This window comes from Bufo bufo, chromosome 7 (assembly GCF_905171765.1).
Source record: "Bufo bufo chromosome 7, aBufBuf1.1, whole genome shotgun sequence".
Taxonomy (NCBI): domain Eukaryota; kingdom Metazoa; phylum Chordata; class Amphibia; order Anura; family Bufonidae; genus Bufo; species Bufo bufo.
The window spans coordinates 205,643,811-205,656,137 of record NC_053395.1 but is presented as its reverse complement, the minus strand read 5'-3'; the positions used below and the strand labels follow the sequence as shown (position 1 = coordinate 205,656,137).

At 44.6% G+C, this 12,327-nt stretch overlaps 1 protein-coding gene across 2 annotated transcripts in view; it reads left to right on the top strand.

The window, feature by feature from the left end:
• The window catches only part of LOC121008671 (protein mono-ADP-ribosyltransferase PARP15-like), a 35,966-nt gene that overhangs the window by 5,701 nt on the left and 17,938 nt on the right, over positions 1-12,327 (top strand). Inside the window, exons 3-8 of one of the 2 annotated variants that reach the window (XM_040441366.1) lie at positions 3,618-3,680; positions 5,215-5,388; positions 5,524-5,687; positions 6,636-6,756; positions 7,202-7,264; positions 8,366-8,542. In XM_040441366.1, coding sequence (XP_040297300.1) covers positions 3,618-3,680; positions 5,215-5,388; positions 5,524-5,687; positions 6,636-6,756; positions 7,202-7,264; positions 8,366-8,542 — 762 coding nt within the window. The remainder of the gene's footprint in view (positions 1-3,617; positions 3,681-5,214; positions 5,389-5,523; positions 5,688-6,635; positions 6,757-7,201; positions 7,265-8,365; positions 8,543-12,327) is intronic. The other variant, XM_040441368.1, reaches the window with a different exon arrangement.

The following is a 12,327-nucleotide window of genomic DNA, read 5'->3' as shown; positions in this document are numbered from 1 at the left end:
GATACTGTCGATATCTTTTAACGACACACACAAACATTAAATGAAATAGATGAAATATACCCGTGTGAAGCCGGGCCCTTTAGCTAGTTGTGAATAAATACCAGAACTTAGCTTAACCGCTACCTGACATGGCGAATTTATGTTTTTCCCTGCCTTCCCAAAGCCTTAACTTTTCCGTCCACATAACCATATGAGGGCTTGTGTTTGAGGGACAAGTTGTACTTTCTAATGCCAATTCATAATGTGGTAGAATTGGGAAAAAATTTAATTACAGTTTTATGGGTTTTGTTTTTACTGCGTTCAATGTGTAGTAACACTGACCTGTGGCCGTCAGTACAATTACAGCAATACCACATTTGTATAGTGTTTCTTGTCTTTCCTATTTTCATCACCATATTCTGACCCCCATAACTTTTTTATAGTTACATCTACGGAGCATTTTTTTTGCAGGATGATCTGTAGTTTTTAGTGATACCATTTTAGGGTGTGTATGACTTTTTGATCACTTTTCATTCAATTTTTTGGGGGTAGGCGAAGTGATGAAAAAATGGTGAATCTACCATATTGATTTTTTTCTTCCGTTACGCCATTCATCGTATAGGATAATTTTCTTATATTGTAGGCGATGCCTATAATGTTTTTTTATTTTTTATTGCTTTTTTATTTTTTTTATTTTAATTTTGGGGAAAGGGCGGTGATTTCAATTTTTATATTTTTTATATTTTATATAACTTTTTAGTCAATTTTTTTTTATTTTTGTTACTTTTTTTTAGGTCCCCAAGTGGACCCCAACACGCAGTCATTAGATTGCAATTTGTATAAATAAATGGAATTTTATCCATTACAATATACAAAGATCAGTATATTCCACCTGCAAGCCTGAACTGGAATATACCTGTAATAGGCCTAGAAGCCTAGCACAGGCTCTGGCCTTATTACTTTAATGGAACGCCATCCCATGGGGAGGTGTTTCTGCCCCGGAAAGCATGCACATCCGGGTTTTCGGCTTTTCAGATAATGTGGTCATATTTGACCACAGCATCTGTGGGGTTAAATGTCCGCGATCGGCAGGCACCTGGTAGCTATAGCACCCGCTTTGCACCAGAGTGGGAACCATCTTTAAGACCCGGCGTAGATTGCAGCACAACAGCTAGTTGCGCCACAATCTGTGATTTTTCCCCCCGCTAACTCCAGGTCTAAAATCGAGGGTGGGGAAGGGCACGGGCTGGCAGGCCCATCTCATTTACCATTTTCTACGCCTGTTTTAGGTGTAGAAAATGGTCTAAATGTAAGACAGCCCAGAAGCGGTCTTACATTTAGAACGGGCACTGGATGCGCCGAAGTTATGAAGAGGCGCCAGCCACCACCAGCTTAGGGCTTCTAAAACGCTGGTCTTAATAAATGTGCCCCTAAATGTCATTCTTTTCAATGCAATTATGGCAGAGAATGCACCAACAAAGTATCTATGTGCCTAACTTGGTTCTTTTATTGTGTCTGAGCTTGGTTCTGTTACTGTATCTATGTAGTAGGGCATTTGAGCCAAGGTTTCATAAAAATGATTTCCTTTTACTGTATGTCAATCTATAAAATGATAAACCAGATTGGACACTATCGAACTGTATTTTTGGTGCTACTGCCAACTAGTTCAATGATATTATTTTCTTCCATAAAATTCATCTGATTCTCCATGTTGATCCAGGGGCAGGTAAAATTCCTTCCCGACTATAAATCTGGCAATAAAAATGTGACGTTGGCTGCCCGTGCCTGTCAGCGTGCCTCTGCTGTCAGTGGGTATGACCGCCGGGTCACTCACCATGCTTCTGCGCTGCCCCTGCTGCTCCATGCTCCCTGTTGTCCTCCGGTGTCTTCCCGGCAGGCAAGCCAAAGAACTGATCCAGCCTCTGTCCATGTCCCTGCTAGGCCTGGGCCTCTTCTAGGTCGTGTGGGCTTCTCTGCCTCTTAAAGGGCCAGCACACATACTCACTGATGCTCCCAGCCTACAGCAGCCTTCCCTTGGATGTATAAGAGATCTTCCCATAGGGGAGAATGCCTGAGCAAAAGATTTTAAATACTAGGTCCTTGCAATGGTGCACCATTCCAATGTGCATTTGCCTGCGTCATACTTACCAACATTTCAGTTGGTAAAATCGGGGCATATAAGAGGGCAGATTTTGTGTTAGTGCTGCCCACTTTTGGTCTGAGACCATCTCTAAAAATCAAGGACATTCCAGTCAAATTCGGGACAGCTGGTAACTATGGTATATACCAACCCCTGCCTTATAACTGAATTTTACCCTTTGCTGCCTGACCTAACCTCTTCCTGTTCCTCATACTGACCTTTTGCTGCCTACTCTAACCTTTGGACAGTTTACTGAATTACCATGTTTGTTAGTTTTTCCATTTGAATGCACAATGGTGTGTCTTTTTTTTTTAAACAAAGTTTTTTATTTTGTAACAAAGGCATACAAAATACACACAGAATGTATACAAGTCCACCCGCGCTCCCAGATTCACTCAAACCTACGTATCAAGCAGGGAATCGCTGCAAGGTTCACTGCCACGGTCTGCTGCAGTGACCGTAATGTAAAAGTATTATCAAGGTCTGATTTGAACACAAATCAGAATCGGAACCTGCGCTGATTCAGGATTGACAAACTCTACCATCCCTGACGAAGGAGCCCGTTTAGGCTCAGAAACGCGTCGGATTGAATTTGTCCCCTGAAGGCTTCCATACTCAGTGCGGTGACGTCACACGCCAAGTTCCCGGACTTCAACTGGGGTTCCCTCGCGTGAGTGATCTGCTGCCGGCCGGAGCACCACCTACGCTAGAGGTTGAACCTGAAGGCGCTTTGGAAACCTACCCACCGGATCCAGAAAGACGAACATTCAACGGACAGATTACCTGCCAAATAAGGTAACCACTCCAAAGATTACTGTGAATACTTCTCCCCTTACATACCCACCCAATACTTTGAAACGTATCGGAATCAGCGCAGGTTCCGATTCTGATTTGTGTTCAAATCAGACCTTGATAATAAAATACACACAGACTTTGTTAGACATGGATTACAATGTTGTATGTAATTGAGCAAACACAAAAATAAATAACATCAACTTGGTATATGGCCTGAAGAAGTCACCGTTACGGTGACGAAACATGTTGCCCAATAAAGTATTTAGCTTTTTTCCATCCTCCGTATCCCCCCTGCTCCAGCTGTTTTCTCTATCGCCTATCTTCCAGTACATAGAACTTATATTAGTATTACACTCCAGGAAGGCATCCAGTCCCCATTTAAACTCCTTTAGACTTGTTCACACTGGTGGCAGGCTGTTCCGGCATAGAATGCCAGGAATCTGCATATTTCCAGGATCACCGCCGGACCCCATTGTAGTAAATGGGGCTGGATGGTTTTCCAGTAGTATCCAGCAAACGAAACAAGCCTTAGTGAATTGACCATGACCTCACATGGTAAGGTACATGGGGTATATACAGTCACTGGAATAAAGGTACCGAAAAAGCAATCATAGTCAGTGCTCCACTGCTTTCAAATTTCACATGGGGGAAAACATGGAGATGAACTAGAGTGAATTTACTTATATTTTTTATACACTTTCAGGAGTATGTAAAGCCATCCTTGATGCTGCGGGTCCTATTGTAAAGGAAGAATGTCAATGTTTAGGTATGTTATCGAGTCGGCCTGCCTTCTATATCACTATAATTTAGTGCTGTGTCATCAAAGTGCGGTTTATATAAGGGAATATTTGAGGTTCTTAAAGGGTTTCTCTGAAATTTACCTATTGATGACCTGTCTTTAGGGTAGGTCATCAATGTGAAATCAGTGGGGGTCCGACTCCCAGCACCTCTGACTATCAACTGTTTGAGGAAGCCCAACACAGTGCTGTCTATTTGATAGCGGATGTGCTTGATATTACATCTCACCCTCATTCACTTGAATGGGACTGAGCTGCTCCTAGACCATGTGACCGATAAACGTGACGTCACTGGCCTAGGGAGAGGCCTATGCGCTCACGGAGTGCCACAGACTCTTCATACAGCTGATCAGCGCAAGTCCCGGGAGTTGGACCCCGGATAGGATCAATAGGTAAATCCCAGAAAACCCCTTTAAACAACTTAGTTCTTTTCACCTTTAATGCATTCCTTGTTGACATGCAGCACTATTCTACAGAGTAAAAAACGTAAACCTGACGGACCCAGTTAGAGGGGTTGTCTCATCATAGACAATTGGGGCATATCACTAGGATATGCCCCCATTGTCTTATAGGTGCGGGTCCCACCGCTGGGACCCGCACCTATATAGAGAACGGAGCCCAACAAGGTGGTGGCTGGAGGACTCCGGTCCGGCCACCATCAAGCTGGCTCCTCATAGAAGTACATGTGAGCGTACCGCGCATGTGCGGCCCCCGCTCCTATTCATTTCTATAGGGCCGACGGAAATAGCCGAGCAAGTGCCCCCATTGTCCATGATGAGACAACCCCTTTAAGGGTGCCTTTAGGGGGGTTTCTAGTTGCCCTAGGTAAGTGGGGAAGAGAAATGGCTTGGTAGGAATCGTAGCATGGCATAAAGGGGTTTTCTGGTTTGCATTAACATCCTGTAAAATAATCCTTTATGAAGGTCGCTGTAATTTTGTGATGTATTTCTTTTACCTTTCTTGCTCCTATCTCCCGTTCTGGGCTGTGGTCACATGACCATGTCCATGCAGCTCCTTCTTATTTCCTGTGATGTCATGTCCATGAGCGAGGCAGTGATAGGGGAGTGTCTATGTAACTAGATGGGTGGGAGGAGCTATAAACTAGCTGGGCGTTGTTAGGGGCGGTGCTGGAGCTGTGGCAGAGGAAGGAGCAGTGCATCATGGGTTTGGTTGGATACAGGAACAGGAAGTTCTACATACAGGATGGAAACACACCGGAGTTATTGGTTTACATGGTGAAGAGTCCAAATTGGAAAAGAAACAACATGGGGAAGATGTAAATGAGGTAAGAAACTACATGAGCTTATCTGCTAAAAAAACATCCTGGAAACCCCCCATAAATTTTGGCACCATCAATAGAGTTAGGCTCAAATTGTCTAAAGATGCATGGAATTGACCATCCTGCCTGAGCTGCTTTGAGAACTTTGACGCATCTCTAGTCTAAAGTTTCCATTTCCCATGTATTGGGCGGGATTAGTAAATCGGCTCCATTGTATTTTTCAGCAAAACTCCCCAACGACGAATGTGTTGTGACCTCAGCTGGAAATCTAAAGTGCAGAAAAATAATTCATCTCATTGACGTCCGATCAGACAACATTGCTACCTCAGTGACGAAGGCTCTTAAGGCCTGTGATAAGGCCAACATGGCGACCGTCAGTCTCCCAGCAATGGGAACAGGTCTGTATGGTTCTGTAATATAAACATTTTATTCTTATTTTTATGGGATTATGAATGTTTTCTAGTTTTCTGTACATGTTTTTTACTTTAGCGTTTTCCTTGTCTTATAAAGCAAATATATGCTTTCTTCTCAAGGAGCAAGTAACTTAAAACCCGAAAGTTCCATAAGACTGATCATGAAAGGTATAGAAGACTACCTAAGCGATCCTTCTGTCATGACCATCATCTGTGAGATCGTCATTGTTGTCTTCGAACAGGAGATTTATGAAAAATATCAATGTTTTTTCCAGAATTACAAGGTAAGTGAATAGATAGTGCAGTCATCACCGTTTTGGGGATTTATTTTTTAATGATTTTATTTTATGCATGGGATTTTCGGGGCTCTTTAAAAAAAAAACCTTAGCACAGTATACAGTATATATGCTGCAGATTTTCCATTGCAGATTTGTTTGTACTGACAAAGTGGGTGAGATGTTCTATGATCCATCCAATCCGGTGTTGAATCCTCACATTTTAAATCTGAACCAATTTATTCTCTGGATTTCTGGAAATTCTGATAAATCTCCTGGAAAACCCAAAGCATTTACACCATTAATTCCATTTGCTACTGTGGAAATCCAGCAAATACGTTGCAGATTTTCCATAGTGGACCTGTCCCATGTGGGCCTTCCATAAAAGTGTGACGAGGTCTCACTGAAGAATGTTGGACCTCCAAATGCTCCTGAATAAAGGGGTATTGCCACCATGAAATTCTATTTTAATATAATTCAGCATGAAGAACTAGTTACTTTTATCATTTACTGTTACAAAATTGCTCCAGTTGTGAGATATTCTCTTCACTTCATTATAATAGTGCCCCCTGGTGTTTAATCTGTATAGTAACGTGCACGTCCACCTGTTGAGGTGGTCGCACATGCTCAGCTCTATCCTTCTGCCACCAGCCATATCTACTCTTACAATCTGTGACTGTTACAGCAGAAAGGACAAACCCCTGAGCAACCAGCTTGAAATAAATTTATGGGCAATGAATGAGGAGATCGCTGGAGGCACAGGGCTAGTTCTAGCTTTGTTAGAAAGAGACTGTCATCTATTATGATATCTGATTCTAATTATTTTTACATAAATTATTGGGTAACCCCTTTAAAGCACCTACCAGTACTGCTACATAAGGTCATTCATTAATTATAATGCTGGCAAGGATATTTTTGGCCTTTTTGTATAAACATAGTTTGTGCTCTCCCATTCAGAAAAATTACCCTCACTTCTCCGCTTTCGGTAAAATGATAGAACTAATCAAAGGAGACATCACCCATCAGGCGGTGGATTGTATAGTGAACCTAACAAATGCCACATTGAATCAATCTTTTGGTGAGTATAAAATAAAAAATATATCCCGTCCATATTATTGAAGTCACTTCTAGTGTCCTCGTTTAGAGCGGGGGTGACCGACTGATAATACAGATGTTATCACTGCTGGTAGCTCAGGCTGGCCCTACGCATTAGGGGGGTTATTTACTAACAGAAATAGCTCTATATTAGGTGCATTTCTAGTGCACATTACAGCGCAAAGGTTCTTTGTGCCGCAATCTGCAACTTTTCCCCACTCACGCCAAGTCTAAAAAAAAGTGGTCGTGGCGTGGGCCCGTCTCATTCATCATTTTCTACGTCTATTTTAGGAGCTGGCATAGATTTAGAAGAGCGCTCCGCCTCTAAGTAACTTTGGATCCACCGCCAAAATTTCACTACAATATGCAATAATACACTGTTTTATAGATGATATTGCGTCTCATCTATTATATTCCTGTCATTACAGGCGTTTCAGGGGCAATACTGTCTGCCGCAGGGGACACTGTTAAGGAGGAGTGCAACAACATTGGTATCTTCTTTTCTTGAATACATTATTGGTTTCAAAATATCTTTATTAAATTAGCCGGACGCACAGTTCTATCTTCATGTGCAATGGCGCAGCGTCGGCAAGGGGTCCCTTAAAGGTGTTGTAATAGAGTTTGTTGTGATGCCAGTTGCATTTCAGCAATGAGGGCACAAGGCCCCCTTTTAGTAGACGGTGGTAGATGATGGGTACCCAGGATAGGAATGCCAGAGTGGTGTAGGGTTGGCCTAATGTCCCTTAGTGGTGTGCACTGTTCACGGTGCTCCTACATGGATACACTGGAACCCCAAGCGTCGTCGTCCGCTGCAGAAAAAGGGGTGGTTGAATGGTGGTGTGAAGAAATAAATGGAGTCCAGACCTTGTGATGAACTTGATAACAGCTTTACTTGGAGAAACGTTCATCAGGCAACAATCTTCCAACTTTATCTTGGTCACCAGCAAGCTTTGGCATAAATTCTGGCAGGCAAACACACTCAGCACTGCTACATCAGTTGCTCTCTAGCTCTGCTGTGCTTTCAGGATTAAATAGGAACTTTTCCTTTGCTGTATGCTGCAACTTAACTTTGTTATCTGGTCTGTCTCTGTCTTGCTTTATCCAGGGGAGCTTCCTCTCCCTGGCTCCTGAAGCTTGTAGCTTGGGCCTCCAGGTCCAACAGAGCTGATGGTGCTCTGCTGGCTAAGGCAGGGCTTGCCCAGCAGGGACGAGCTCCCTGCAGCACCCTTGGACGGGGGTAGGCCAGACTGACCTTCACTAGCTAAACTCCTCCCCAGAGGGAGAAAAGAGAATGGAAAGAAGGTCGCATCCTCTGTAAACTAGCTCTGCCAATACTGCCGCCATCTGCTGGTGAACCAGGTACACTACATCAAACAAAACAGTTGCATAGAAATAAATATACAGATTTTGCAGGATCTGGAAATGAATGCAAATATGACATTATATACCATAACAGATAGTGGAGGCGTAAAAGGTGATAATGCACCTATGGGGCGTTACACATGCTCTATATAATGATACCCTAATCATAGGGAAACTAATGATAACAGGAAGATGCTCACGTCCTCCGTTCACCTGTTTATCTGTTTTAGGTGTTTTAGGAGCAGATGAAGTTGTAATTACAAGTGGCGGGGAACTCGAAAGCGAACACATCATGCATATTATCGGCCCAACCTCTGTGCCGGCCTATGAACCTTCCATCGACAGGATTCTGCATGAATGCCATGAGAATGGGTTCACGAGCGTTGCACTGCCAGCCATTGGGACAGGTAAACGAACAAAATCCTGGGAAACCACCCATTCAATTATCTCTAATTTTTCGGAGCTGTTTTGAAGGGGAAGCCCAGCTTTTTGGTCTTTTTTTTTAAACTCCTATTCCATTCCATGTCTTCCATTCCCCATCCCGTAAACTACCAGATGGACAGAGTCACCGGCCACTGCAGCCAATGACTGGCCTCAGCGATGTGTCCACAGGCAGCACGTCATTACTGGGTTATGTGCCACTTGGAGCTGAGACAGAGACCAAAAATCTGGACAACTCCATTTAAGTGTACGGCCACACGTGGTGAAAATGCTGCAGACAAACCTGCAGCATTTTGCATATATAAACCTGCAAAAAACTGCACCAGAAAACACATAATCACAAATATAATAAAATACAAGAGTGTGCAAAGATGGAGGCAACTTAACAGGGGGAGGGGGAAAACCAAGAAAGGGGTCCATATACAAAGTCCCTATGTTTTTTTCCCCCTCCTCTCATTGATGTCGCCTCCATCTTTCCACACTCTTCTTAACATAAACTTTTTGAGTATTTCTTTAACAGTAAAGATTTATATTTTATAACATTTGTGATTATGTGTTTTCTGTTGCAGTTTTATGTGATGATATAAGCTAATTACGGTAGGTACAAAAATGGTCTACATGTCCCAACTGAAGGGTTTTTGTCACGGCTGAGAATGGAGAAAACCCTCAGCTGTGCGGTATCAGCATAATGGAGTCGCTGCAAGGCCAGGACAGAGAATTAGGGAGCTGGTCACCTCCTACACATCCCTAACTCTGACCCTGTCTGCTATCCATATGAGCCGACCCTGAAGGTGGGAGGGCTCATACACTGGAACCTGATATTCCTGCTCGCCCTCAGGGTGGCCCTGGACTAGGAGCTGGGTAGACAGCCCGTTCCTCCTGGACACGGAGGAACAGGAGCCTAAAGTGGCCCTGCTACATAGAAAGGGGAACATGAACAGACATATGGCAGTGACAGGTAAGTGAGACTAGTTCCACACTTACCTGCCACAGACACACAACCTGGAACCCACGTGCAAGTGCTGCTATCCACAACCAACATAAAGGACACAGCACACAGACATCACACAGGAACCCAGTAAACCATATGCTGCAATAACAGATAAACCATAAACTAACACCAGACATAACGTTTACTGGGTTCCTGTGTGATGTCTGTTGTGTGCTGTGTCCTTTATGTGGGTTGTGGATAGCAGCACTTGCACGTGGGTTCCAGGTTGTGTGTCTGAGGCAGGTAAGTGTGGAACTAGTCTCACTTACCTGTCACTGCCATATGTCTGTTCATGTTCCCCTTTCTATGTAGCAGGGCCACTTTAGGCTCCTGTTCCTCCGTGTCCAGGAGGAACGGGCTGTCTACCCAGCTCCTAGTCCAGGGCCACCCTGAGGGCGAGCAGGAATATCAGGTTCCAGTGTATGAGCCCTCCCACCTTCAGGGTCGGCTCATATGGATAGGAGACAGGGTCAGAGTTAGGGATGTGTAGGAGGTGACCAGCTCCCTAATTCTCTGTCCTGGCCTTACAGCGACTCCATCTGCTGATACCGCACGGCTGAGGGTTTTCCCCATCCTCAGCCGTGACAGTATGACAACCATGGCTCCTCACATGGCGTTCCCTCGAAAGAGGGTGAAGCATGCATCGCCATATCCTTTTGGGGTGCATGCGCGTTCTCCGAAGGGAGAGCGTATTGGGGATCACCGTTAACGGCGCGGTTGGTGGCATATTCCCCGCCACCTTACCTTCCGTGTCCTGGTTGGTGATCCCTCGTCCCTCTCTATGTTCCTATCTCTGGTCGTCTGCTGGCATTCCGTTAGTGTTCCGGCTGTGTGCTGGGTAGGAGTGTCTGTTGGCAGCGACTGGAGTGGGGACGTTAATAGAGAGTGGACGGAGTGTCAGTGCGGTCTCTCCGGGCTGTTTCTTTGCTGGTCTCTGGTTCCTGTGTGTTGTTCCAGGGTCCGGCAGCAGTCCTGGGGAGACTTGCAGCTACTGACACTGATTCCCCTTCTCCTATCCCCTTGTTGGGTCCCGCACCAGTTTCCTTTTTTTTTGGTGGGGGGGCTTTGAGGGGTGGGAGTGTCACGGCCATGGTCATGGTCGTCACTCTTAACCGCATGCAGTTGCCTGCGGTCTTGGTGTTGTTGTCAATCACAGGTGAGGGCTATAGTATATTGCCTCACCTGTGGTTGCCGCTGGCAACATTGTGTATGTGGCAGCAGAGCAGCCTGAGCGGTGCTAGACAGCTTGCTGCAGTAGGCATGCGGTTGCACCTGGCAACCTCTATTTATAGGTGTGCCTTTTATCGGTGTGCACGAGGTTTATATGTGGTGTTTAGAAGATGTTTGTTTGGTCTTTGTTTATTGCAGAATATGGTTTCCTGGGTTCCCATGTGATGTCTGTGTGTGCGGTGTCCTTTGTGTTGTTTGTGGATAGCAGCACTTGCATGTGGGTTCCAGGTTGTGTGTCTGTGGCAGGTAAGTGTGGTACTAGTCTCACTTACCTGTCACTGCCATATCTCTGTTCATGTTCCCCTTTCTATGTAGCAGGACCACTTTAGGCTCCTGTTCTTCCGTGTCCAGGAGGAACGGGCTGTCTACCCAGCTCCTAGTCCAGGGCCACCCTGAGGGCGAGCAGGAATATCAGGTTCCAGTGTATGAGCCCTCCCACCTTCAGGGTCGGCTCATATGGCTAGGAGACAGGGTCAGAATTAGGGCTGTGTAGGAGGTGACCTTCTCCCTTATTCCTGTCCTGGCCATGCTCTGACCATTCATCTTCTGATACCGCACGGCTGAGGATTTTCCCCATCCTCAGCCGTGACAGTTTTACTATGTAGAGCTGGGAGGACATTTATCAAACCAGATACATCTGACTTTTGTTGACTTTGTCCTGCCGATTGTGATGTTTTCTGTGACCTTTTTGCGACATTTAGGAACGATGCTACATTTGAAAGTGCACAAAAAAGTGAGATTAAACGGATGAAGGTACATTTATTATCTGCGACACTTGGAAATGTTGCAAAAACAGTTGCAGCCTACACCAGGCAGCCCTTGGTGTATTTTTTAAGGCTAGTTCATACAACACAATGCAGTTGTACCACATGCATGAAAACTGCAGCATTTCATAAATTTGGTGCAATCACCCAAAGTCAAACCAGACTTGAAAGTGACATAAAAACGATCTCAAATGATAAATGTCCCCCATAGTGTCTTCATTAGCAGTGGGTACGTATAGATATCCGATTGGCATTACTGGTGTATTGATGGCATTTTACATTAGCAGCAAAGTGGATCCGATCAGATCAAACATCAAAGATCCCGGACGAGCCCCCAAAATGTCGGAATAGTGAAAAAAGTGTGCGAGTAAGGGAGACATGGGGCTGGCAGGGACATTCATCTGGATCCTCAATACACTCCCTCACTTGTTGAATCAAGTGTCCGACAGCACTTGGTCGTCTAGGGGTTATAATATAATAGAATAATATTCTGAATGCTCATTGTTAGTTTTATAATATATGAAGTAGCTCTTTATGACTGTGCCTAATATAAGCACAGGGTACAGCATGGTGGTCAGTACTGTTACCAGTAGTATTAGTGCAAGTCACAGTATATATACAGAAAGGTGTTACATAACACGACCACAATCCTCGCCATCTGCATGGACAACAGCTGTCGTTTACGACCCTCTCACACCCATCATTATCATGCTGGTCATTCAACAAACAGAAGTCCCTAGAATCTTCCTTTTAGTTTAACCCCTTA